A 26,441-nucleotide genomic window follows, 5' to 3' on the forward strand; every position below is an offset into this window, starting at 1 on the left:
AGATACCATAGTTTGCATTATTGATTGATATTATTACTTTTTTAAAAAAGTGGCACAGTATCCCTCCTCCATTTCTACTTGCCGATGACCAAAAAAACCACTAGTGGCGGTTGCAGATTGATTGATTTTTTACTCCTTCTATTGGGTAATAAATGACTTACAATAACATCATCGTAAAGCTTTTACTAGACAAAAGCAGATCTCATTTGGGGCAGGCGCTCACGGGAGCGGAGCTCCGGAACCTCTAAATCGTATTGTGCTCTTTCTTTCTTACCCCCCCCCCCCCAAAGTACTTGCTTCTGGGCTCCATGGTTCAAACCCCCTGGGAGAATTTTGCTGAATTGAGAGCCAGTTTGGTGTAGTGGTGAAGTGCGCGGACTCTTATCTGGGAGAACTGGGTTTGATTCCCCGCTCTTCCCCTGGCACCTGCTAGCATGGCCTTGGGTAAGCCACAGCTCTGGCAGAGGTTGTCCTTGAAAGGGCAGGCTCTTATCTGGAAGAACCGGGTTTGATTCCCCACTTCTCCCCTTACAGCTGCTGGAATGGCCTTGGGTCAGCCATAGCTCTCATAGAAGTTGTCCTTGAAAGGGCAGACCCTTAACTGGGATAACCAGGTTTGATTCCCCATTCCTCCACTTGCACCTGCTGGAATGGCCTTGGGTCAGCCATAGCTCTGGCAGAGCTGTCCTTGAAAGGGCAGACTCTTATCTGGGAGAACCGGGTTTGATTCCCCACTCTTCCACTTGCAGCTGCTGGAATGGCCTTGGGTCAGCCATCGCTTTGGCAGAGGTTGTCTTTGAAAGGAGAGCCAGTTTGGTGTAGTGGTGAAGTGCACAGACTCTTATCTGGGAGAACCAGGTTTGATTCCCCACTCCTCCCCTTGCAGCTGCTGGAATGGCCTTGGGTCAGCCGTAGCTCTGGCAGAGGTTGTCCTTGAAAGAGCAGCTCCTGGGAGAGCCCTCTCAACCCCACCTGCCTCACAGGGTGTCTGTTGTGGGGGGGAGAAGATATTGTCTAACGGAACCTGGAGATCCAACTCAATTTTTTTTTAAACCTGGATTGAATTTTTAAAAATTTGAACCAGTTCTTAATTTTTAAGGTCTCCAAGGGCTGAGCTATATGATATTATTCGTAGAATAACTTAGCTCAGATAATGTAAAGTGAAAACAGATAATGTAAAGTTAATATAATGAGCTAAGATTAACTAGTGAATCTTATGTCTTATTATTTAATCTTTGAGAGAAGAACGAAGGAAGAAGAGGAAGAAAACATGAAGATGTAATGTCTGAGTGATATTAAGTTTGTATAGTGTAGAAGATTTTGTCGGAGTTGTTAATTTTAAATTCTTCCTTTAATAAAGAAAGAAAATGCAAAAAAAAAAAAGAAGAAAGAAAAAGAAAAATTTGAACCCAGAATTCAGTGTTTGAAAACTCCCAAAGCTCTTTGTTCCAAAGTGGAATGAAAAAGAAAGGGTGTTAGAACTCATTAGAGAATACTTTGATTTGGATCGGTTTTGTTGCATATATTTTAAAGAAGGCTTAGAAGGTCATACAGAGACTAGACTTTTTCTGCCTCTCAACACGTTTCCCTGCTTTCGAGAAATTAAGTCCTTCCACCCATCCGACGCCCGCTGTGAAGTCATTCCTTTTCTCAAGTGCTTGACATATTTGCCTCCTTAATTGGTTTACTTGGCATGCGCATCCAGGACAAATTAAAACACATTTGAATCGGCCCCACCTTCTGAAGTTTTAGCATTTCTTTTTCGAGTGGAACTTGGCCACTGCCGGGGAAGGTTGCTCTCGCAGACAGAAAGAGCAAAAACCATCGCTTTAGCTGGTCCTCCGGCAAACTTCTAAAACAGGAGAAAAAAGAGCTACAGCGGTGGCAGAATTCTCACCCACAGCTTGGCAATTTAAAAAAAAAAAACAAAACCTCAGAGGGAAATTTAGCGAGTGCACCTGGTGAATCTGTTCTCTGCTCACACAGGGTCCCTCCTACCTTGGAACTTTGGTAGGGGGTCCTCCCGCGCAGGTGCTGATGAATTCCGGTGATGAGGAAGCCACCCGGTTACACCACGAGGAGCCCCACGCAAATGTGGACTATCTCACCAAGAAAGGTAGGACCTATGGAAAAAATTATGGACTACATCCACCATTCAAATTCAGAAACTGAACACTCAAAATTCACGGAGAAATGGTTTCCTTTTATTGAGTTTGTTGTAACAAGTGACATTCAACCGCACAAGCCAGAATTTCTTGATCTTCTTTAAATTCTTTATTTGTATCTTCTTCTTCTTCTGCTTCTTGTCTTCCTTATCCACTTATCTGCGCTGGTCATGGTCTACACTTTATGGTGATTTGGAAATATTCTGCATACAACGTATTTAGTCAAATACACGTTCACTTCAGTGCCTTAATCCAATTTTCTTCTTTTAAGTACTAGGTGTGATCGTGATTGGCTGACTTTTCGATACAAAATTACTTTTAGGATTTTATCTCTACACAAATCCTGACCTCGCTCCATCAAAAGATATAATTTTCATACTTAGTTAGGTGTTTGATCAGTCTGCTTTTTACATGTTGCTTTAATTCTGCCTGTATCTGTATACCGATACAGTTTGATATGTCTTATTTTATGATATTTTACTATATGTATGCATTTGTGCTTTTCTTATCGTGTTTCTGTAAGTATATAAATGAATATATACATATACACATATACGTATACGTATATATATATATATATATTCCCAAAAATTAATAAAATGTTAATTACGAAAAGAAAGGTAGGGCCGCTTGCTGAGCCTGCTCCGGCGGGGAGGGCGGGATATAAATAAAATTATCTATCTATCTAGCTCACAACAGCCATGTTGGAGTGAACAGGAGGAGAGTGGGTTAATGTTGAGCATCGTGGCTTCTTCCCAGTAACGCTGGTTTAAAGGGAGAGAGAGAGGCGATTTGGAATGCTCAAATACAGACAACATTACAGATCTATGCTTAAAAACCGCTTCCGGGGCACAAATACGCTGTCAGGCTTTTAAAAAGAACATGAGCTAACGTGGAATAAAGTTGGAGTCAAGTCGCACCTTTAAGACCAACCAAGTTTTATTCAGAACGTAAGCTTTCGTGTGCTCTAAGCACACTACATCAGATGAGGAATCCGGTACAGTGAGCAGAGCTACATATAGCTGGTAGGCAGTGGTTCAGAATGCAAAAGGGTACAAATTTAAGATCCAATGACAGATAACATGTTGAGTTAGCGCTCCAGGAGAACAACTGCCGCGATCGCTTTGGTTTTAGCTGGGAGGCCAATTTGTTCTGCCTTACTAAACTTATTTGAAAGTCATCGTGTTCTATGCTTCTGGGAACCTGTTTTAAAACTCTCTAGAACAGTCAGATGGGTATGTATTTTCAGGAATCTTGTACTCTCCCTCTGAATCTCCCAGCAGAGAGGAGAACAAAGATTTTTTTTTAACAATAGTTATTGTAGATTTTCTGGGCTGTATGGCCATGGTCTTGGCATTGTAGAACCTGACGTTTCACCAGCAGCTGTGACTGCCGTCCTCAGAGGTATAAATTACCTGCCTACCATCTTCTTCTCACTTTGACACAGAGAGAACTCTAGCCTTCTGTGTTACACTTCTGAGGATACCGGTCACAGCTGCTGGCGAAATGTCAGGTTCTACAATGCCAAGACCAAGGCTATACAGCTTGGAAAATCGACAACTAATGAACTCCGGCCGTGGAAGCCACATATGTTTTTTGAACACTCACCAAAAAAGCCATATACTTTTCTTTCTTACACTCTTAACATAGTGTTCACTATGTATTTTGAACAGAACTTTCTGGAAGTATGGTCCCTCTGGGATTGAGAGGAGAGGGGCTTTTTCTAGTGGATGATGAGATTATTAGGGTGACCGGTGTTTTGACCACATGGTGACTTTCTTGCCTGGTGCGATGGTTGCCCGTCAACCTATCTAGACAATGCAAAATATCCACAACCTTTCTAAACTTTTCCATCTAGAAAAGAGAGGACTAAGAGGGGACATGACAGAGGTTTACAAAAGTTTACACAGGATGGAGAGAGGGACCAGAGAACTTTTTCTCCCCCTTCCAAAATACTAGAACTCCAAAGCACCCATTGAAGCTGACGGGCAATAGATTCAGGGCAGACAAAAAGAAATCTTTCTCTATGCAGCGAGTGATTAAAATGTGGGATTCACTGCCAGAAGATATAGTGATGGCTGCAGACATAGATGGTTTTAAAAGATTCATGGAGGATATGTCTATCAGTGTTTACTAGCCATGTGAGTCAGGAGGCAACATCAGGGGAAAGCCTCCATGCCCTATTCTTGGTCCTCCAGAGGAACTGGCAGGCCACTGTGTGAGGCACGATGCTGGGATAGATGGACCCTCACTGGTCTCATTCAGCAGACCTCAGCCTTTGTGCTCTGTTTTTGGACCTCCAGAGGAACTGGTTGGCCACTATATTAGACAGGATGCAAGCCTGGATGGGCCACTGGTCTGATCCAGCAGGGTTCTCCTGATATTCTTATGAAGGCTTCAGCCTCTCTGCCCTGCTGTTGGCCCTCCAGAGGAACTGGTTAAGGCCCCTGTGTGAGACAGGAGGCTGGACTAGATGGACCACCGGTCTGATCCAACAGGGCTCTTCTTATATCCTTCTGATGGCCTTGGCCTCTGTGCCCTGCTGTTTCCCCTTCAGAGGAACTAGTTGGCCCCTCTGTGGGACAGGAAGCTGGACTAGATGGACCACTGGTCTGATCCAGCAGGGCTCTTCTGAGGTTCTTATGAAGGCCTCAGCCTCTATGCCCTATTTTTGGTCCTCCAGAGGAACTGGTTGGACACTGTGTGAGACAGGATGCTGGAGTATATGGACCACGGGTCTGATCCAGAGGGCTCCTCTTATGTTCTTAAAAATCCAGTAAATAAAAAAAACAAATTTCATTCATAATTGTAACTAATTGTTGAAACTTGGTTATATCGCTTGTCACTTGGAAACTTCTTTGAACGCTAGGGATCAGAGTCTTCATTTGGGAAGACTGAAAGGAAGGAAGGTCTACCCGTGTTCCATTTTGTATTAGCTAAAACTGGAAGTGTCTGTTTTTCACAAAAGCCTACCAGTCTCACTGCGGTTGATTTTTATCATGTCTGGGAATATTCCTGGTGTCGTTGTGACATGATTTAATGCTCCTCCATACAAAAACTCTGCCCGCGTAAAAAAATAACGAGGGGAAAAAGTTCAAGCCCGGCATCTTCCTCTTCATGACAGTTTTCTGTTTGCAACAAATGATTTTAAGATGACTATCAACCGAGTATGGGTAGAGTTGCCACCTCTCTCAGGAAATTCCTGGAAAATTATGGATGACGCCTAGAGAGGACAGTGTCGTAATGTCCTTCTAGGATTTCCATTTCTCCTAAACTCTCTTGTATACCATACCTATGAAGTTACAATTTCCTCAAGGGACACAAGGGTTGCCATGTCCCCCAATTTCTCCGGCGGGGGACTTTCACACGTCCGATGCGATGACATCACCCGGAAGTGATGTCATCGCGCCAGTGACATCACATGCAGCTACTCTAGGCAATTCCAGGAAAACTCTATGGCTAGAGTGTCCAGGAAAACCTGGACGCTCTAGCCATTTGGAAGAGGAAAACTCTATGGGACCTGTTGTACCATAGAGCTTTCCCTCTCAAATGACTACAGCGTCCGGGAAAACCATACAGTTTTCCCGGAAATGCCTAGAGCAGCCGCCGCACAACAGCGCTGGCACAATGACGTCACTTCTGGGTGACGTCATTGCGACATCGACGTCAGGAGAGGTTCTCCCCGCCAGCATAATGTGGGCCAACAGGTTAGGAACCTTCCCCCACCCGGACCGGGGGCTTGGAAGCCTTAAAGGGCATCAATCTCTATGGTCTGGAAATGAATTGTAATTCTAGGAAAACACTCCCTCCCACACACACACCTGGAAACTAGCAGCTCTAACATGGGACCCTCCCCTAAAGTTCCAGTTTGACCCAGTCTGATTCCCATGTAAAGTTACTACCAATTTTAGCAACAAAATCCTTTCTTCAAAATGTATGGACAGAAGGAACTGCTGCTCGATCCCTTCAAACGTATACTACAGACTTCTGAATATCAGAATATAGACCCCTGTCTTTTTTCCCCCCGCCCCCCCTTTAAATGAGATGGCTTTGAATGGTCAGAGTTCAGCCAACAGAGAACGGGAAATATTGCTATGCAGGGGTGGAATTCGAGCAGGAGCTCCTTTGCATATTAGGCCACACCCCCTTGATGTAGCCAATCCCCCAAGAGCTTACAAAAAAGAGCCTTGTAAGCTCTTGGAGGATTGGCTACATCAGGGGGTGTGATATGCAAAGGAGCTCCTGCTATAATTCCACCCCTGTTGATATGTTAAAAATAAGTAGCCCTATTGAAGAAACTAATATATCTAATCAGATGTATTGAATGTATTTGTCCTGACCTGGATAACCCAGCCTAGCCTGAACTCCTTAGATCGCAGAAGCTAAGCAGGGTCGGCCCTGGTTAGTACATGGATGGGAGACCACCAAGGAAGTCCAGGGCTTCTATGCGGAGCCAGACAATGGCAAACCACCTCTGAATGTCTCTTGCCTTGAAACCCTAAAGCAGGGGTGTCAAACATGCAGCCCGGGGGCCAAATCAGGCCCCCGGAGGGCTCCTATCAGACCCCCGAGCAACTGTCTGTCATCTGCTTCCTTCTCCCTCTCTCTTGCTTCCTTCTGCATCACAGCTTGCTTTGCAATTGCACAGGAGCTACAGAGCAAAACCTCTATTTTCTCCATTGGCTGAGGTTTCTTCTTTGGGGAGGAAGGGGGAGGGAGACAGAGCTTGTTTTTCCAGGCTCTCTCAATCGCACAGCAGAGTTACTGAGCCAAGCCTCTCTTCCTTCTATTGGCTGAGGCTCCCCCCCCCAGTCCCCTGAGGAAGGAAGGAATTCGAGCTTCCTTTGCCCATTTCCCTGGATCCCTTGGGAGAAATAAAAAGAAAGCACCTTTAAAACCAACGAGTGATAACATTTTAAGCATCTTTTAAGGTTTTTTTAAAGAAAAAAATCTTTAATTGTGTTTGTCTCTGTCCTTTATAAAGTTTATATATCTTTGTTACCTAATCTTAAATAGGTACACACATGGCCCAGCCCAACAAGGTCTCATTTATGGCAGATCCGGCCCTCATGAGTTTCACACCCCTGCCCTAAAGGGTCACCAAAAATCAGTCGTGACCAGTGTTCCCTCTAAGCTGAGTTAGTGTGAGCTAGCTCACAGGTTTTTAGCCTCTGGCTCACACATTTTTGTCTCAGCCCAGGAAAAATGGCCCTGGAGCACACTAATTCATGCAGTAACTCACAACTTTAATGCCAGTAGCTCACAAAGTAGAATTTTTGCTCACACGACTCCGCAGCTTAGAGGGAGCATCGGTTGTCTCATGATTGCATTAATGTATTTAATCACATTTATTTGAGCCCTGTCTTTCCTCCACGAAAAGCAAGGCAAAAACACCACGGTGGAGGGTAACTCCATTTGATCATTACAACACCCTTACAAGGTGGGCTAAGATGAAAAACAGTGCAAGTTTCACGGTCATTCAGTGTCCTTTATAAAGTTTATATATCTTTGCTACCTAATCTTCCTGCTCAGTCCACACCACTCGTCACTGTATCCCTCCAGTTCTTCCTCATTACTCAGATCTTCTTGTTCAAAGTCCCCACACCCCTCGTCACTGTATCGCTCCAGTTCTACGACACACACCCACACTAGTTTTTAAAGTTTTCTCATTGTTTTTTTTCTTGGAAAAGGCAATGCAATGGGTTTTTCTTCTTCTTTGAATCGCTGTTTTAGCATCACATCGCTACTGGCTAGTCATGACTGTTGACACATTATTACGTAGCCTCAGCATCAGTGAGGAACTGGCTCGAAATCTACCCATTTCCCACTGCAACTGTTATTAATTCATGAATAATGGCAGGTGATAGAGAGGGAGGGTTGGATGTGGAAGGGATGTTTCATGGAATGCAATTTACCTGTCAGCACCGACACACATTTCGCCTGCCCTCCCACGGTGTTCCCGGCTGGAGGAAAACACGCTGGTTCTTAAGTCCATGGAAGGGACTTGAAAGGGAAAGGGTGGAGCCAGGGAAAAAAAAAAAACGTTCAAAATAAACCACAGATGCTCTTTCACAGCTCCTGTGCATTTCCTTCTGAACTTAGGGTTGCCAATCCCCAGGTCGGGGCAGGGGATCCCCCAGTTTGGAAGCCCTCCCCCTGCTTCAGGGTCGTCAGAAAGTGGGGGGAGGGGAGGGAAATGTCTGCTGGGAACTCTGTTATTCCCTATGGAGATTTATTCCCATAGAAAATCATGGAGAATTGATCCACGGGTATCTGGGGCTCTGGGGGGGCTGTTTTTGGGGGTAGAAGCACCAAATGTTCAGCATAGCATCTAGTGCCTCTCCCCAAAATACCCCCCACGTTTCAAAAAGATTGGACCAGGGGGTCCAATTCTATGAGCCCCAAAAGAAGGTGCCCCTATCCTTCATTATTTCCTATGGAAGGAAGGAATTGAAAAGGTGTGCCGTCCCTTTCAATGTGATGGCCAGAACTCCCTTTGGAGTTCAATTATGCTGGTCACAGCCTTGATCTTGGCTCCACCCCTAATGTCTCCTGGCTCCACCTCCAAAGTCCCCAGATATTTCTTGAATTGGACTTGGCAACCCTCTCTGAGCTAGGAACGGTCAAACCTATTTGCCTGGACCCTTTTTTAGTTGGAGATGCCGGGGATTGAACCTGGGACCTTCTGCTTCCCAAGCAGATGCTCTACCACTGAGCCACCGTCCATCCCCTGCTCTCCAGAGTCCCAAGCGGAGGTTTTTCAAACCTATTTGCCGGGACCCTTTTTAGTTGGAGATGCCGGGGATTGAACCTGGGACCTTCTGCTTCCCAAGTCTGTTCTGAAGATTGCAAAGAACATTCAATGTTGCAAAGAACGTCCTCCTTTGCAAAGAACGTTCAATGTTGCAGGAGGAAGAGTGTGAGGTTACCTTCCAATGGAATGTTGTAAGTCTTACGGGAGTTGTATAACCCCACTGAGGAATGAATGTAGAGTGCACCTTTGCTGGAAGAAAACTTCGAAGCAGGATTTTTAGTAGGCCTCCTTTTACATTGGAACTCTACTGATTGTGTGTTTGTGAATTATGTATTTTTGTAACACAATCTTACGTATTTCACTACAAACAGTTCATTGTTATATAGAGAGTTTAGTAATTTTGTCATTATAACCATTAGGTTATTTTCAACACAATCCCCAGGTGGGGGCAGGGGATCCTCCAGTTTGGAGACCCACCCCCTGCTTCAGGGTCATCAGAAAGTGGGGGGAGGGGAGGGAAATGTCTGCCGTGCACGCCATGATTCCCTATGGAGACTCATTCCCATAGGAAACAATAGAGAATTGATCCACGGATATTTGGGGCTCGGGGGGGGGGCTGTTTTTTGAGATAGAGGCACCAGATTTTTAGCATAGCATCTAGAGGCACTCCCCAAAATACCCCCCAAGTTTCAAAATGATTGAACAAGGAGGTCCGATGCTATGAGCCCCCAAAGAAGGGGCCTCATCCTTCATCATTTCCTGTGGAAGGAAGGCATTTAAAAAGGTGTGCAGTCCCTTTAAATGTGATGGCCAGAACATCCTTTGGCGTTCAATGATGCTTGTCCCAGCCCTGCTCCTGGCTCCACCCACAAAGTCTCCTGACTTTACCCCCTGAAGTCGCCAGATATTTCTTGAAATGGACTTGGCAACCCTACCGCTGTGTGACACAGAGTGTTGGACTGGATGGGCCATTGGCCTGATCCAACATGGCTTCTCTTATGTGACACAGAGTGTTGGACTGGATGGGCCATTGGCCTGATCCAACATGGCTTCTCTTATGTGACACAGAGTGTTGGACTGGATGGGCCATTGATTTGATCCAACATGGCTTCTCTTTTGTTCTTACATGACACAGAGTGTTGGACTGGATGGGCCATTGGTCTGATCCAAGATGGCTTCTCTTATGTGACACAGAGTGTTGGACTGGATGGGCCATTGGCCTGATCCAACTTGGCTTCTCTTATTTGACACAGAGTGTTGGACTGGATGGGCCACTGATCTGATCCAACATGGCTTCTCTTATGTGACACAGAGCATTAGACTGGATATGCCATTGGCCTGATCCAACATGGCTTCTCTGATGTTCTTATGTGACACAGAGTGTTGGACTGGATGGGCCATTGACCTGATCCAACATGGCTTCTCGTATGTTCTTATGTGACACAGAGTGTTGGACTGGATGGGCCATTGGCCTGATCCAACATGGCTTCTCTTATGTTCTTATGTGACACAGAGTGTTGGACTGGATGGGCCATTGGCCTGATCCAACATGGCTTCTCTTCTGTTCTTATGTGACACAGAGTGTTGGACTGGATGGGCCATTGGCCTGATCCAACATGGCTTCTCTTCTGTTCTTATGTGACACAGAGTGTTGGACTGGATGGGCCATTGGCCTGACCCAATATGGCTTCTTCTCTGATGTTCTTACTTGATCTCTTCTTCAACACAGCAGGGAAGGTTCCGTCCTCCTTTGCAAATTTCCTACATCTTCATTCGGCAGCTGGGATCGCCAGCCATCAAAGGCCTTCCAGGAAATGCCTTCAGCTATCCAGGCAGTTTTTTGCATATCTAAAGAGGACGTTTAGGATAATCAGGAGGCGCAGTTTTTGAACTTGGGATCCACGCCAGCCTCTGTTTACTTGCTAGCTGATTTGCATTTCCACCCAGTGTAACCCGACCTAATTACAGACGGGCTTCTTTCTCCCAGAGACTGGGACTGAGTCAAGGACTCCACTCACCTTTGATTCCGGATCCCTCCTGGAATTCGTCAACAGAAAACCTGAAGGGTGGATCCCTCCCCGTCACGAATGCAAACCAGGGTCCAGTTTAGAGCCTTGTTCTTTCGAAGCGGCTGCCTCTCCCCCAATAGCCCAACAGCCAAAGGGGAGCTCAAGTGGTCAGGGTGTCCCGCTAGCAGGACCGGCTCTTCCACTAGGCAAACTAGGGGACTGCCTAGGGCGCCAGCCCTGGAAGGGTGCCAAATTGGGCACCCCACCTTTTGTTTAAAAGATTCCTTCCCCTCCCTCCCCGAATCGCTGCTGTCTTCCCCCCTTGCCTTGCCGCCGCTTCTCCCCGCCTCCTTCCCCTCCCTCTCCACTCCTAACACTGCTGTCTCCTTCCATTGCTGCTGCTTCTCCCTGCCTCCTTCCCCTCCCCAATCGCTGCTGTCTTCTCCTGTTGCCGCTGCTTCTCCCTGCTTCCTTCCCCGCCATGATTGCTGTTTCTTCCCCCGTTGCCGCCGCTTCTCGTTGCCTCCTTCCCCACCCCGTTCGCTGCTTCTTCTGCCCAGATCACGTGAAGTGCTGGTATCGCTTTACTCTGCTCTGGTAAGCTGGAGTCTTGTGTTCAGTTTTGGGCACCACATTTTAAGAAGGATATAGACAAGCTGGAACGGGTCCAGAGGAGGGCGATGAAGATGGTGAGGGGTCTGGAGACCAAGTCCTATGAGGAAAGGTTGAAGGAGCTGGGGATGTTTAGCCTGGAGAGGAGGGGGCTGAGAGGTAATATGATCCCCATCTTCAAATACCTGAAGGGCTGTCATCTAGAGCAGGGGTGGGGAACCGTTTTTCTGCTAAGGGCCATATGGATATTTATTACATCATTCGCGGGCCATAAAAAATTATCAACTTAAAAAACAGTGCTCTGCCAAGGGAGAATGATTCAGGCTGGCAAAATTAATACAAATAATTGTTTTCTATTTGAAGTCATGTGGGGACTGACACATACACACACACACACACACACACATGGTCCGTTGCCCTAGGCAAATGCATAGGTCCAGGGCTTTTTTGTAGAAAAAGCCCAGCAGGAGCTCATTAGCATATTAGACCACATTCCCTCATATTAGCATATTAAGTCACACCCTCATTAGCATATTAGGCCACACCCTCTGGGAGAATCAAGTGCAAACTGAACTGTGGCAGTAACTTTTCCAGGCCCTGCAGCAATTCTGGCCGGCCAGCCAGGCCCCAGGGAGGCTGCCGCACAGTACATCTGGGTCCTGTGATCTCTGCCTGGTCCCCGGGAGGCTGCTGCACAGCACGGCTGGGCCCCACGATCCTTGCTGGCCAGTCAGGCCCCAGGGAGGCTGCCACATGGCTCCGTTTGGCCCAGCAATCCCCGAGGGCCACACCAAGTGACCTCGAGGGCCACATATAGTCCTTGGGACGGAGGTTCCCCACCCCTGATCTAGAGGATGGTGTGGAATTGTTTTCTATGGCCCCGGAAGGTAGGACCAGAACCAGTGGGTTGAAATTAAATCAAAAGAGTTTCCAGCTCAACATCAGGAAGAACTTCCTGACCGTTAAAGCAGTTCCTCAGTGGAACAGGCTTCCTCGGGAGGTGGAGGGCTCTCCTTCCTTGGAGGTTTTTAAGCAGAGGCTAGATGCCCGTCTGACAGCAATGAGGATCCTGTGAATTTAGGGGGGAGATCTTTGTGAGTTTCCTGCATTGTAACAGAGGGGTTGGACTAGATGACCCTGGAGGTCCCTTCCAACTGTAGGATTCTGATTCTTCCCCTGTGGCCGCTGCTTCTCCTTGCCTCCTTCTCTGTCCCAATTGCTGCTGCTTCCCCCCATTGCCGCCACTGCTGTCTTCCCCTGTTGCCGCTGCTGGGTTGTGAAGGGGCAGCAGGGAGACTGGGCATGGGGGGGGCAGCAACAGGGGGTGGGGAGGTCGGGTGGCAAGGCTGCCTGGGGTGCTGCGGTCCCTAGGGCCGGCCCTGCCGACTAGGATCTGTGAGACCCCCGTTCAAATCCCCACTCTCTCATGGAAGAATGCTGGGTTGCAGGTTTTTTTGCAGCAAGAGCTCCTTTGCATATTTGGCCACACACCCCTGATGTAGCCAGTCACAGGACTCTTTGTACAGGGCCTGCTGTAAGCTCCAGGAGGATTGGCTACATCAGGGGTGTGTGGCCTAATATGCAAAGGAGCTCGTGCTACAAAAGAAGCCCTGCGGGGTTGACTTTGCACCAGTGTGAGCTAGCTTGTGGTTTTTGTCGCCTCCGGCTCACCAGTATGTTTTAGCTCAGGAAGGATGGCCCCAGAACAAGCTAATTAATGCAGTAGCCAAATTGCTTGCTCTCAGTTTTAATGCCAGCAGCTCACAAGACTCCGCAGCTTAAAGACAGCACTGGCTGCACCTACCTTGCAGGGTTGTTCTGATGATAAAACGGAGGGAAACGCTATCAGCACCTTTGGGCCATCCTTGGGGAGAAATGCAGGGAACAAATGAATGTTTGTTTTTTTTAATTTAATATTAGGGGTTTCTTTGAGTCACCACTCATCCAAAGGGCCTCTTGTCAACTGATAGCATTAAAACCAACAAGGTAAACAGCCAGTTTGGTGTAGTGGTTAAGTGCGTGGACTCTTATCTGGGAGAACCGGGTTTGATTCCCCACTCCTCAACTTGCAGCTGCTAGAATGGCCTTGGGTCAGCCTTAGCTTTGGCAGAGGTTGTCCTTGAAAGGGCAGACTCTTATCTGGAAGAACCAGGTTTGATTCCCCACTCCTCCACTTGCACCTGCTATCATGGCCTTGGGTCAGCCATAGCTCTGGCAGAGGTTGTCCTTGAAAGGGCAGACTCTTATCTGAGAGAACTGGGTTTGATTCCCCCACTCCACCACTTGCATCTGCTGGAATGGCCTTGAGTCAGCCATAGCTCTGGCAGAGGTTGTCCTTGAAAGGACAGACTCTTATCTGGGAGGACCAGGTTGGATTCCCTGCTCCTCCACTTGCAGCTGCTGGAATGGCCTTGGGTCAGCCATAGCTCTGGCAGAGTTGTCCTTGAAAGTTCAGACTCCTATCTGGGAGAACCGGGTTTGATTCCGCACTCCTCCACGTGCAGCTGCTGGGATGACCTTGGGTCAGCCATAGCTCTGGCAGAGGTTGTCCTTGAAAGGGCAGCTTCTGGGAGAGCCCTCTCCAGCCCCACCCACTTCACAGGGTGTCTGTTGTGGGGGAGGAAGGTAAAGGAGATTGTGAGCCGCTCTGAGACTCTTCGGAGTGGAGGGCGGGATATAAATCCAATATCTTCTTCTTCTTCTTCCTTCTTCTCATGAGGCCCTTATCTGGGAGAACCGGATTTGATTCCCCACTCCTCCACCTGAAGCTGCTGGAATGGCCTTGGGTCAGCCGTCGCTCTGGCAGAGGTTGTCCTTGAAAGGGCAGACTCTTATCTGGAAGAACCAGGTTTGATTCTCCCACTCTTTCACTTGCAGCTGCTGGAATGGCCTTGAGTCAGCCATAGCTCTCATAGGAGTTGTCCTTGAAAGGGCAGCTGCTGGGAGAGCCCTCTCAGCCCCGCCCACCTCACAGGGTGTCTGTTGTGGAGGGAGAAGATATAGGAGATTGTGAGTCTCTGATTCAGAGAGAAGGGCGGGGTACATATTTGCAGTCGTCGTGAACCCCCCCCCCCCAGAAAAACAAATGATGATATAAAACATGAACGTTAAAATATTAAAACATGTGGCTGTCACCATAACACTATTAAAACAGCCCAAAGACGTGGTTACCCTCCAAAGGCAAACCTAAACAATTCTGGTAGATCCAGATGGGCAGCCGTGCTGGTCTGAAGCAGCAGAACAAAGCAGGAGTCCAGTAGCACCTTTAAGACCAACAAAGTTTTATTCCGAATGTCAGCTTTCGTGTGGTAGAAGCACGCTTCATCAGACGAGGGAACGGGGTACAGGGAGCAGAGCTACATATAGCTGGTGGGCGGTGGCTAAGAATGTAAAGCGATACAAAGTCAGGATCCGTTGGCAAAACAGCGTAATAAACAGATTGAAAGACCGTTTGGTCTGGATAGTCTTTGTGTGGGAAACCAGCAAAGGTAATAAAAGTTGCCTGTTAATTGCTCTTGCTGCAAATCTAGGTAAAACTAGGCAACTAGGAAACACATGCCGTTTTGTTTTGCCTAGACTTGTAGCAAGAGCAATTAACAGGCAACTTTTATTACCTTTTACTGGTTTCCCATGCAAAGATTATCCAGACCAAACAGTCTTCCAGTCTGTTTATTACGCTATTTTGCCATCTTTCAATCTGTTTATTACACTATTTTGCCAACGGATCCTGACTTTGTATCGCTTTAAATTCTTAACCACTACCCACCAGCTATATGTCAGTTCTGCTCACTGTACTCCATCCCCTCTTCTGAAGAAGCATGCCTGCATACGAAAGCTTACATTCTGAATAAAACTTTGTCGGTCTTAAAGGTGCTACTGGACTCCTACTTTGTTCTAAATAATTCAGCTTTGCATGCCTTGCGGAAACTAAACAAGTCCAGCAGGGCTCAGTTGTCATCTGAGAGTGCATTCCACAGGGCAGGGGCCACAACTGAAAAGGACCTTCCCTTGGTGAAAGCTAACTAAGCCATTCTAGAGCCAGGCACCTGCAAAGAGGTCCCTAGATTGAATGAATGAATGAATGAATGGCTTACTTTGAATGAATGAATGAATGAATGAAAGGCTTATTTTGAATGAATGGTTGAATGGCTTATTTTGAATGAATGAATGGCTTATTTTGAATGAATGAATGCATCCAACCATCTTGGATGGCTTATTTTGCATCCAACCGTCTTGGATGACACTGTTGTTCGTTTGGCAGCAGAAAATTTGAGCTAGACAACCCTACTCCACTCAAAACCCACTTGCCCTCCTCTAGCAAGCTGACCAAAAATATTTATACCTGCAGTTGGGGCCAATTGACTTCCTTCATACCTAAATAGGCCAGGTCACCACACTGCTACGTTCTCGGCTGTTGTGATATACGGTGGCAGTGAGTCCCGTGTAGGCTAATTATCCAATTGCTTATTTAAATTTTAGATTTTCATGTTCCCTTTCAGGCTTGGATGAACTGGCGCAGAGAGGCTGGAGCGTGCGCCACGTTCCCCAGACAAATAAAACCCGTTTGTTGTTCTTCACCTTTTAACATAACATCTTGGCACAGTTGTTCAGACTTAAAGACATTTAGCCAGAGGTACAACCAACTTTAAGCAGCCCCGTGGCGTAGAATGATAAAGCTGCAGTACTTTAGTCTGAACTCTCTGCTCATGACCTGAGTTTGATCCTGGCAAAAGCTGGGTTCAGGTAGCCGGCTCAAGGTTAACTCAGCCTTCCATCCTTCCGAGGTCGGTCAAATGAGGACCCAGCTTGCTGAGGGGAAAGTGTAGATGACTGGGGAAGGCAGTGGCAAACCACCCCGTAAAAAAGTCTGCCGTGAAAACATCGTGATGCGACGTCACCCCAGAGTCGGAGAAGATTGGTGCTTGCACAGGGGACTACCTTTACCTTTTTACAACCAACTTTGGAGAATTACACATCCAAGAATTCGGGGTGCTCTATCCCCGGGGCAGGAGGCCAACAACCTACTTTGACTTCACTCAAGGGCTCTTACTATGAACATATGTTCAAAATCTGCTTGTGGGGGGGGGCAACAGATGACTGTTGCCCCCCCCCACAAGCAGAATTCGATCATATGATCATAGTTTACTCCTCCGGGGAATTTCCCCTCTAGACTTTAATACTTAAATCCTGTTGCACAGCTTCCTTTCTTGCAAATACCAATTTGGGGTTTTAAAAAAAAATTCTTCCACGTTCTTTCTCTTTACCACTGTCTCTGACCATTCAGGTGAGCTTTGCAAGAGCTGAGTTGCTGGATGAAACCAGAGCTCTTTGCAGGAGAGCCATTCTTCCGCTAGTTCACAGAGATGCACAAATGATGTCCAGAAACAACCGAGCTATTGGAAGACAGTGCCTTGGCAGGCCGAGATCATGAACGCAGAACAAGATGAGCTGTGCAAGAGCTGAGCTGCTAATAACAAAGTTTATCTGCTGCTTGAGAGGATTAAAAATGTATTCATTTACATCCACCTATCTTGATTTATTTATTTTATACCCCGCCCTCCCCGCCAAAGGCAGGCTCAGGGCGGCTCACAAACGCATTAGTGTCACCGATACAATAAACGATAATAAAAACATAGAACATAAAAACAATTTAAAACATTTGCATGTGCTACTCTCATAATTTCAGGCAGTGATTTAAATTCTGGTGGGTAGCTCTACTCAGAGGTCTCAGGATCGCCATAGCGTAGTGAAGTAGGCCATTGGTGGCGTTCTTACGGGCCAGTCCCGTTGCTGCAGATGTGACCATTCATATAAATGCCTGGCGGAAGAGTGCCATCTTGCAGGCCCTGCGGAACTGTAAGAGCTCTCGCGGGGCCCTAACCTTCTCCGGCAACTCGTTCCACCACCTAGGGGCGGCGACGCAAAAGGCCCTGGCTCTCGCTGTTTTGAGCTTCGCTTCTCTGATATACCCCGTCTTTCTCCTCCAACGGAGCTCACATCATTCCCTTCCCCTCCCATTTCATCCTCACAACATCCCAGTGAGGTTGGTTGGATTAACACTGGCCCAAGAGATTCCAAGGTGGAGCAGAGATCTGAACCTGGGACCCAGAGGCCCCCTTCCCACTCTTATCTTACTACTTGCTCATGCATCCCTCCTGACCGTGCTCACCAGGCCTCCGGCTGCCCAACGTCACAGCTGTCTGTACTTCCCACAGACCTTTGCCCCATGGCTCTAATAAGCAGGCCTCTGATTCAGCAGGAGCTCACAGGAACACAGCTCCTGAACCTTTCTGAGAGTTCCCCCTCTTCCTCTCCACCTACCTTGTCCACTGAATAGTAGGTGCAGCTGCATAACAATCCCTGGATTAGGAAAGCGGGCAGCCAGCCAGCCACCAGGGGCTTTGTCACGCCCCCAGCAGCCCTCATTAACCCCTGGAGAAGCCCATGACACCCTTTCTCCACTTCTTCTGTGATTCTGGGGAATGACTGGGGAAGGCAAAGGCAAGGAAAGGAAAAGGAAAGGTCCCCTGTGCAAGCACCAGTCATTTTCGACTCTGGGCTGCTGGAATGGCCTTGGGTCAGCCATAGCTCTGGCAGAGGTTATCCTTGAAAGGGCAGACTCTTATCTTGGAGAACCGGGTTTGATTCCCCAATCCTGCACTTGCACCTGCTGAGATGGCCTTGGGTCAGCCATAGCTCTGGCAGAGGTTGTCCTTGAAAGGGCAGACTCTTATCTTGGAGAACCGGGTTTGATTCCCCAATCCTGCACTTGCACCTGCTGAGATGGCCTTGGGTCAGCTTTTGTAGGAGTTGTCCTTCAAAGGGCAGCTGCTGTAAAAGCACTCTCAGCCCCACCTACCTCACAGGGTGTTTGTTGTGGGTGGGTGGGGGAAGGTAGAGGAGATTGTGACCACTCTGAGATTCAGGGTATAGGGAGGGATATAAATCCAAATCTTTTCTTTTGGTAGTGAAGGCTGGGGTAGAAAAACCAATTCTTCTTCTTTTTCCTGCCCCAGATCTCCTGACTGAAGATGACATCTACTGCTGCTCTCTCTCCAAGACTCTGTGCCACACCTCCACCCCCGTCACTGTGGGCTTCTACTCGCCTTGCGGGACCCGACTCCACTCCCTCCTGGAAAACATCCAAGGTCAGTGACAAGGGAAACAGATCTGCATGCCAGGGGTGGTGGTCAAAAAAGGTTGTTGCAGATGGTATGCAATGGTCAGGGGTGGAATTCTAGCAGCAGCTCCTTTGCATATTAGGCCACACCCCACCGATGTAGCCAATCCTCCAAGAGCTTACAAGACTCTTTTTTTAAAGCTCCTGGAGGATTGGCTACATCAGGGGGTGTGTGGCCTAATATGCAAAGGAGCTCCTGCTAGAATTCCAAGGATTGGAATTGGGGGATTGGCTACACCGGGGGGCTCTTGGGGAATTGGCTACATCAGGGAGTGTGTGGCCTAATATGCAAAGGCGCTCCTGCTAGAATTCCACCCCTGGCAATGGTACCAGGCTGGGGGGGGGGGGGCGGGGGAGAGAAACTACTGAAAATCTATTTGGAAAAATAGATTGAAGTTCCATTTGAGCATCTTCCATCCAGATTTGTAGCCCCTGAAGTTCAAATATCTCCCCCACGCACATGATATGGAGTCTGGTGAAAATCTCCTAAAGCAGGGGTGTCAAACATACAGTTCAGGGGCCAAATCAGGCACCCGAACAACTGACTGCCATCTGCTTCCTTCTCCCTCCCTCTCGCTTCCTTCTGCATCACAGCTCACTTTGCCAGGCTTGCTCAATTGCACAAGAGCTACAGAGCAAAACCTCTATTTTCTCCATTGGCTGAGGAGGGGAGGGGGGCGGGAAGAACAGTTTGCTTTGCCAGGCTCTCTCAATCGCACTGCAGAGCTACTGAGCTAACCCTCCCTTCCTTCTATTGACTGAGGCTTCTCCCCCTCCTGGTCACCTGGGGAAGGAAGGAAAGAGCTGGAGCTTTCCCTGGATCCCACGAGAGAAATACAAAGCAAGCACCTTTAAGACCAAGGAGTGCTAATAAACGAGTTCCACATCCCTGGAGCTGAAGAGCAATGCTCTGGAATGGGGAAGGAGGGGGCTATCCGTTTCCATACATTTTGCATTGGTGAGGTTTCACATTTATGATCAGATCTCAGAAGCTAAGTAGGGTTGGCCCTCGTTAGTACTTGGATAGGAGACCAGCAAGGAAATCCAGGGTCACTATGTAGAGGCAGGCAATGGCCAGCCACCTCTGTTCCCCTCTGCCCTGCTCTGGACGGCCCAGGCTAGCCCATTCTCATCAGATCTCAGAAGCTAAGTGGGGTTGGCCCTCATTAGTACTTGGGTAGACCAGCAAGGAAGTCCAGGGTCACTATGGAACACTTCCCCTATGAGTTTGGAACACTTTCCCTATGAGTGTTGGTTAAAACGCTTGGGGCTCTTTAGCTTGGAGAAACGTTGACTGTGGGGTGACATGATAGAGGTTTCCAAGATTATGCGTGGGATGGAGAAGGTAGAGAAAGAAGTCCTTTTCTCCTTTTCTCACAATACAAGAACTCGTGGGCATTCAATGAAATCGCTGAGCAGTTGGGTTAGAACGGATAAAAGGAGGTACTTCTTCACCCAAAGGGTGATTAACAAGTGGAATTCACTGCCACAGGAGGTGGTGGCAGCTACAAGCATAGCCAGCTTCAAGAGGGGATTGGATAAAAATATGGAGCAGAGGTCCATCAGTGGCTATTAGCCACAGTGTGTGTATATATATCTATGTGTGTGTACACACATATATTGGCCACTGTGTGCCACCTCCTGTGGCAGTGAATTCCACGTGTTAATCACCCTTTGGGTGAAGAAGGACTTCCTATTATCCGTTCTAACCCGACTGCTCAGCAATTTCATTGAATGCCCATGAGTTCTTGTATTGTGAGAAAGGGAGAAAAGGACTTCTTTCTCTACCTTCTCCATCCCACGCATTATCTTGTATAATGTCACCCCGCAGTCAACGCTTTTTCCAAGCTAAAGAGCCCCAAGCGTTTTAACCTTAACGAACACGTGGGGTTCACTGCCGTGGGAAGTGGCGGCAGCTACAAGCACAGATAGCGTCAAGAGGGGATTGGAGACACCTATGGAGCAGAGGTCCATGAGTGGCTATTGCCACAAGGGATAGATGGAACATTCTGTCTGGGGCAATGATGCTCCGTCTTCTTGGTGCTTGGGGAGCAACAGTGGGAGGGCTTCTGGAGTTCTGGCCCCGCTGGTGGACCTCCTGATGGTACCTGGGTCTTGGCCAGTGTGTGACACAGAGTGATGGACTGGATGGGCCATTGACCTGTTCCAACATGGCTTCTCTTATGTTCTTAAGTAGCCCTTTCTAGCAAACAGATCCTCTTCCCTGTTCCACACACACAGTGGGCATTTCAACAGTTGAGGTACTGTGAAGCCGTGGCGAAAAGGGATTAGTGGTTACTTCAAAGACTGGGAAGGTGGTCCTGATGGCGGAGGAAAGTGCCAACAAATCACAGCTGACTTATGGTGATTCTGTAGGGCGAGGGTGTCGAACTCCTTTGTTATGTGGGCCGGATCTGACATAGATGAGACCTTGTTGGGCCGGGCCATGTTGGGTTGGGCTGGGCCATATGTGTACCTATTTAAGATTAGGCAGAAGAGATATAAACTTTATAGAGGACACAGACAAACACAATTAATTTTTTTTTAAACTTAAAACATGATTAAAATGTTAGCGCTCGTTGGTCTTAAAGGTGCTTTCTTTATAGTTCTCCCATGGGATCCAGGAAACTGGGCAAAGGAAGCTCTGGCTTTCCTCCCCTTCCCCAGGGGACCGGGAGGGAGCCTCAGCCAATAGAAGGAGGAGATGCTTGGCTCACTAGCTCTGCTGTATGATTGAGAAGCTCTGCCTTCCTCCCCAAGGGAGGAGCCTCAGCCGATGGAGAAAACAGAGGCTTTGCTCTGTAGATGCTGTGCAATTGAGCAAGCCTTGCAAAGCAAGCTGTGATGCAGAAGGAAGCAAGAGAGAGGGGGAAGGAAGCAGACGGCAGCCAGTTGCTCGGGGGCCTGATTTGGCCCCCGGGCTGCCTGTTTGATACCCCTGCTGTAGGGTTTTCAAGCCAAGAGGTGGTTTGCCATTGCCTGCTTTTGCATAGCAACCCTGGACTTTCTTGATGGTCTCCCATCCAAGTACTAACTAGCGCTGACCCCGCTTATCTTCTGGGACCTGACGTCATCAGGCTAGCCTGGCCCATCCAGGTCAGGGGAGAGACCAACGGAGGTGGTTGGCCATCGCCTGCCTCTGCGTAGAGAACATGGACTTCCTTGGAGGTCTCCCATACAAATACTAACCAGGGCTGACCCTCCTTAGCTTCCCAGATCTGACTAGCCTGGGCTATCCAGGTAAGGGGAAGGTGGCGCTTAGCCCATGGGTGTCTGACATGTGGTCCGGGGGACGAATCAGGGCTCCTATCAAGCCCATGAACAATCGGCTGTCATCTGCTCCCTTCTCCCTCTCTCTTGCTTCCGTCTGCATCACAGCTTGCTTTGCAAGGCTTGCTCAGTTGCACAGGAGCAAAACCTCTATTTTCTCCATTGGCTGAGGCTCCTCCCTTGGGGAGGAAGGGGGGGGAGGCAGAGCTTGTTTTGCCAGGCTCTCTCAATCAAGCACAGCAGAGCTACTGAGCCAAGCCTCTCTTCCTTCTATTGGCTGAGGCTCCCCCCCGCCAGTCCCCTGGGGAAGGAAGGAAAGAGCCAGAGCTTCCTTTGCCCAGTTCCCTGGATCCCAGGGGAGAAATACAAAGAAAGCACCTTTAAATAAATCTGATTAAATAAGTAATAAAATAAGACCAAGTGCTAGCGTTTTACGCAGGTTTTCAGTTTATTTAAAATATATATTTAATCGTGGGTTTTTTGTATGCGTCCTTTATAAAGTTTATTGAAGAAGAAGATATTGGATTTCTATCCCGCCCTCCACTCCGAAGAGTCTCAGAGCGGCTCACAATCTCCTTTCCCTTCCTCCCCCACAACAGACACCCTGTGAGGTAGATGAAGATATTGGATTTATATCCTGCCCTCCACTCTGAAGAGTCTCAGAGCGGCTCACAATCTCCTTTCCCTTCCTCCCCCACAACAGACACACTGTGAGGTAGATGAAGATATTGGATTTATATCCCGCCCTCCACTCCAAAGAGTCTCAGAGCGGCTCACAATCTCCTTTATCTTCCTCCCCCACAACAGACACCCTGTGAGGTGGGTGGGGCTGGAGAGGGCTCTCACAGCAGCTGCCCTTTCAAGGACAGAGTCTCAGAACAGCCTACAATCTCCTTTACCTTCCTCCCCCACAACAGACACACTGTGAGGTAGATGAAGATATTGGATTTATATCCTGCCCTCAACTCCGAAGAGTCTCAGAGCGGCTCACAATCTCCTTTACCTTCCTCCCCCACAACAGACACCCTGTGAGGTGGGTGGGGCTGGAGAGGGCTCTCACAGCAGCTGCCCTTTCAAGGACAACCTCTGCCAGAGCTATGGCTGACCAAAGGCCATCTCAGCAGGTGCAAGTGGAGGAGTGGGGAATCAAACCCGGTTCTCCCAGATAAGAGTCCGCACACTTAACCACTACACCGAACTGGCTCTCCAGTTTATATCTCTGCTACCTAATCTTAAATAGGTACATGCATGGCCTGGCCCAACCCGACATGGCCTGGCCCAACAAGGCCTCATTTATGTCAGATCCGGCCATCGTCGTCATCATCATCATCATTTTGCTTATTTATATTTCCCCCATCCCCCCATAGGGGCTCAGAGCGGAGTGCATCATAAATAATAAAATCACAATGAAATCACAACAACATAACAATAAAATCAACCACAGTTTCAAGTATATCAGGATGGCCCAGCAGAGTGATACAATAAGATGGCCCAGCAGGACAGTGCAGTGTGTAGAATAGTACAATACAAATGAGTTTGACACCCCTGCCTAAGCCTCTCTTTTTGGGTTTTTGTGACGTTGGCACAGGTACCCCCTACTGATGCCTTTTTGTTGTCCGCAGACTGTATGCACAGAGAATCCAGCAGAAGAGAAGAAAATGAATACCACAGAACCCACCAGAGGCCACGGCGACCGGAAGGCATGAGCTACTTCACTCTCCTGTGGTATCTAGTCTTCTACGAGCCGGTGATCACAGAGGTCCATCTCAGAAGGAAAAACATCGACTTCCTTTTCATCAGGTTCAGCGCCTGGCAGTACGCAGGGAGCGACAAGCTCTGGGCGGGGCTGGTCACCACCCTTTGCGATCACATCCGCCAGCATTTCGGGCCTCTCCCGCTCAGCTTCTACCATGTCGTCGGAAGCAGGCCGCGATTTGCCTCGGGGTTCAGCCAGAATGAGTGGCGGCTCAAAAAGAAAGTCGCCGTCGCCGCCGGAGGACTCGTGGTCATGCTGGTAGCAGGGGCGAGCCTGGCCACCGTCGCCATCGTCGTGCCGGGGATAAGGGACGGCAGCCTCTTGAAAGTCATCAGCGCCATCTTCGCCACCGTTTCCGGCTCCAGCGTCATCCTGGCCCTCACTCCAGTCGTTAAGCACCTGATCATCTCTCAGAAGAAAAAGATCGAGAGCATGACCAACAACCAGAAGTTCACCAGCCACCTGGGCTTCATGAGCGCGGTCAAGAGAGAAATTGAACTTCTCACCAGCTTTGTGTATTACATGGAGATCTTTGAGCGGCAACGGCTGAGGATTGTCTTTGAGATCACCAGCTTGGACATGTGCTACCCGGAAAGGGTGGTTGGGGTTCTGAACGCCATCAACACGCTGCTCTCGGACACCAACGCCCCGTTCATTTTCATTCTGGTGGTAGACCCCTGCATCATTACCTCTTGCTTAGAGCAAGCCGGCAACATGAAAGGCATGGCCGACAACGGCTACCTCTACCTCAACCGCACTGTGTCGTTGCCCTTCTCCATCCCGGAAATCGGCGTCCGGTCCAAGATGCGGTTTTTGCACGAGACTTTCCAAAACCGGGAAGACCTGATGTACCGAATCATCACGAGAAACGTGGAGCAGGGAGTCCGGAAGGCCAAAGGGAGGGACCCGTCCCTTTCTGAGATGGAAGCGTCTGAGGAAATGGACCAGCACCAGATCGACGCCCAGGCCGTACAGTACATCCACGAGGCGTTCCACTCCTTGCACAGCGAACACGACTGCCTTTACAGGTATGTCCCTGAGAATATCATCCAGATGAAGAGGATCGTCAACACTATTCCCATCACCCTGCGGCTCATGACGCAGCAGCACAGCCTCCGCCACGACATCTGCCCCAGGTCGGTGGCGGGCTGGGTGGTCCTGGCCAACCAGTGGCCGTGCCGCTTGAGCTGGATCCTGCAGTGCATGGAAGACAGTCAGCAGTGCCGGATGCCCAAGGACTTTGACAAGCAGTCGCTGTGGGACGTGTTTGTGGACAACTGCCAGGAGCTCTACTCCATGCACAAGGACCTCCTGAACATCATGGCCCTGGACGGTGACCCGGAACTCTTTGAGCAGTTCTTGTTCCACGACTTCCCATTCACCGTGCAGGAAGGGGCAAAGTACCTGAAATATACAGTCAACCTGGACCATTCCATTAGGCACCGGATGGGGCAGCTGAGGGCGCTCACAATGCTGGAGAAGATGCAAAAGAAGAAGGAGGAGAAGAAGAAGAAGAAGGAGAAGGAGAAGGAGAAGGAGAAGGAGAAAGATGAGGTGGAGGAGGAGGAAGATGACTTGGACAACACAGATTAGGAGAGTGGTTTTTCGGATTACTTCAGGGAGCCCCGCTGTGAGATCCATAATGGTGGCTTGAAAGTTGTTCAAAAGGCAGTTTTGTGTAAAACTCTACCGGTCTGGAGACACCTAGGACCAGGGGTGGAGTTTTAGCAGCAGCTGCTTTGCATATTAGGCCACACACCCCTGATGTAGCCAATCCTTCAAGAGCTTACAAAAAAAAGAGCCTTGTAAGCTCTTGGCGGATTGGCTACTTTGGGGTGGTGTGGTCTAATATGCAAAGCGGCTCCTGCTAGAATCCCACCCCTGCCTAGGGCTACCTCCAAGGTAGGCTCTCTGCTTTCCAGTTGCCTGCAGAAAAGAAATCCTGTCCCTTTAATTTCAGACGGTAGCTGTGTTGGGACTGCAGCAGATTACAGTCCAGTAGCAACTTTGAGACCAACAAGATTTTGAGAGTAACTAATAAAGGGAAGATCTTGTCTCACTTACCTGATAAGAGTTCTTTGAGGGGGTGAACAAACATGTGGACAAAGGGGACCCGATAGATGTTGTTTACCTTGACTTCCAGAAAGCTTTTGATAAAGTTCCTCATCAAAGGCTCCTTAGTAAGCTCGTGAGTCATGGAGTAAAAGGACAGGTCCTCTTGCGGATCAAAAACTGGCTAATTAAAAGGAAGCAGAGAGTGAGTATAAATGGGCAGTCTTCGCAGTGGGGTGCCGCAGGGCTCGGTACTGGGTCCCATGCTCTTTAACTTGTTCATTAATGATCTGGAGTTGGGAGTAAGCAGTGAAGTGGTCAAGTTTGCGGATGACACTAAATTGTTCAGGGTGGTGAGAACCAGAGAGGACTGTGAGGTACTCCAAAGGGATATCTGTTGAGGCTGGGCGAGTGGACGTCAACATGGCAGATAAGGTTCAATGTGGCTAAGTGCAAAGTAATGCACATTGGGGCTAAAAATCCTAGCTATAAATACAAGTTGATGGGGTGTGAACTGGCAGAGACTGACCAAGAGAGAGATCTTGGATTCATGGTAAATGTCGAGACAGTGTGTGATTGCAATAAAAAAGGCCAACGCCATGCTGGGAACTATTAGGAAGGGAACTGAAAACAAATCAGCCAG

General features: G+C 48.4%; 1 protein-coding gene across 1 annotated transcript in view; it reads left to right on the forward strand.

Annotated features, from left to right (window-relative positions):
• NKPD1 (NTPase KAP family P-loop domain containing 1) overlaps nucleotides 1-25,261 on the forward strand; it is a gene marked incomplete at its 3' end in the record, with an annotated part of 62,627 nt that extends 37,366 nt beyond the window's left edge. Inside the window, exons 2-4 of the mRNA XM_060257752.1 lie at nucleotides 1,987-2,116; nucleotides 18,557-18,688; nucleotides 23,613-25,261. Coding sequence (XP_060113735.1) covers nucleotides 1,987-2,116; nucleotides 18,557-18,688; nucleotides 23,613-25,261 — 1,911 coding nt within the window. The remainder of the gene's footprint in view (nucleotides 1-1,986; nucleotides 2,117-18,556; nucleotides 18,689-23,612) is intronic.
• Between the last annotated feature and the right edge of the window lie 1,180 nt (nucleotides 25,262-26,441).

Source organism: Heteronotia binoei, chromosome 17 (genome assembly GCF_032191835.1).
Source record: "Heteronotia binoei isolate CCM8104 ecotype False Entrance Well chromosome 17, APGP_CSIRO_Hbin_v1, whole genome shotgun sequence".
NCBI classification, from domain to species: Eukaryota; Metazoa; Chordata; class Lepidosauria; order Squamata; family Gekkonidae; genus Heteronotia; species Heteronotia binoei.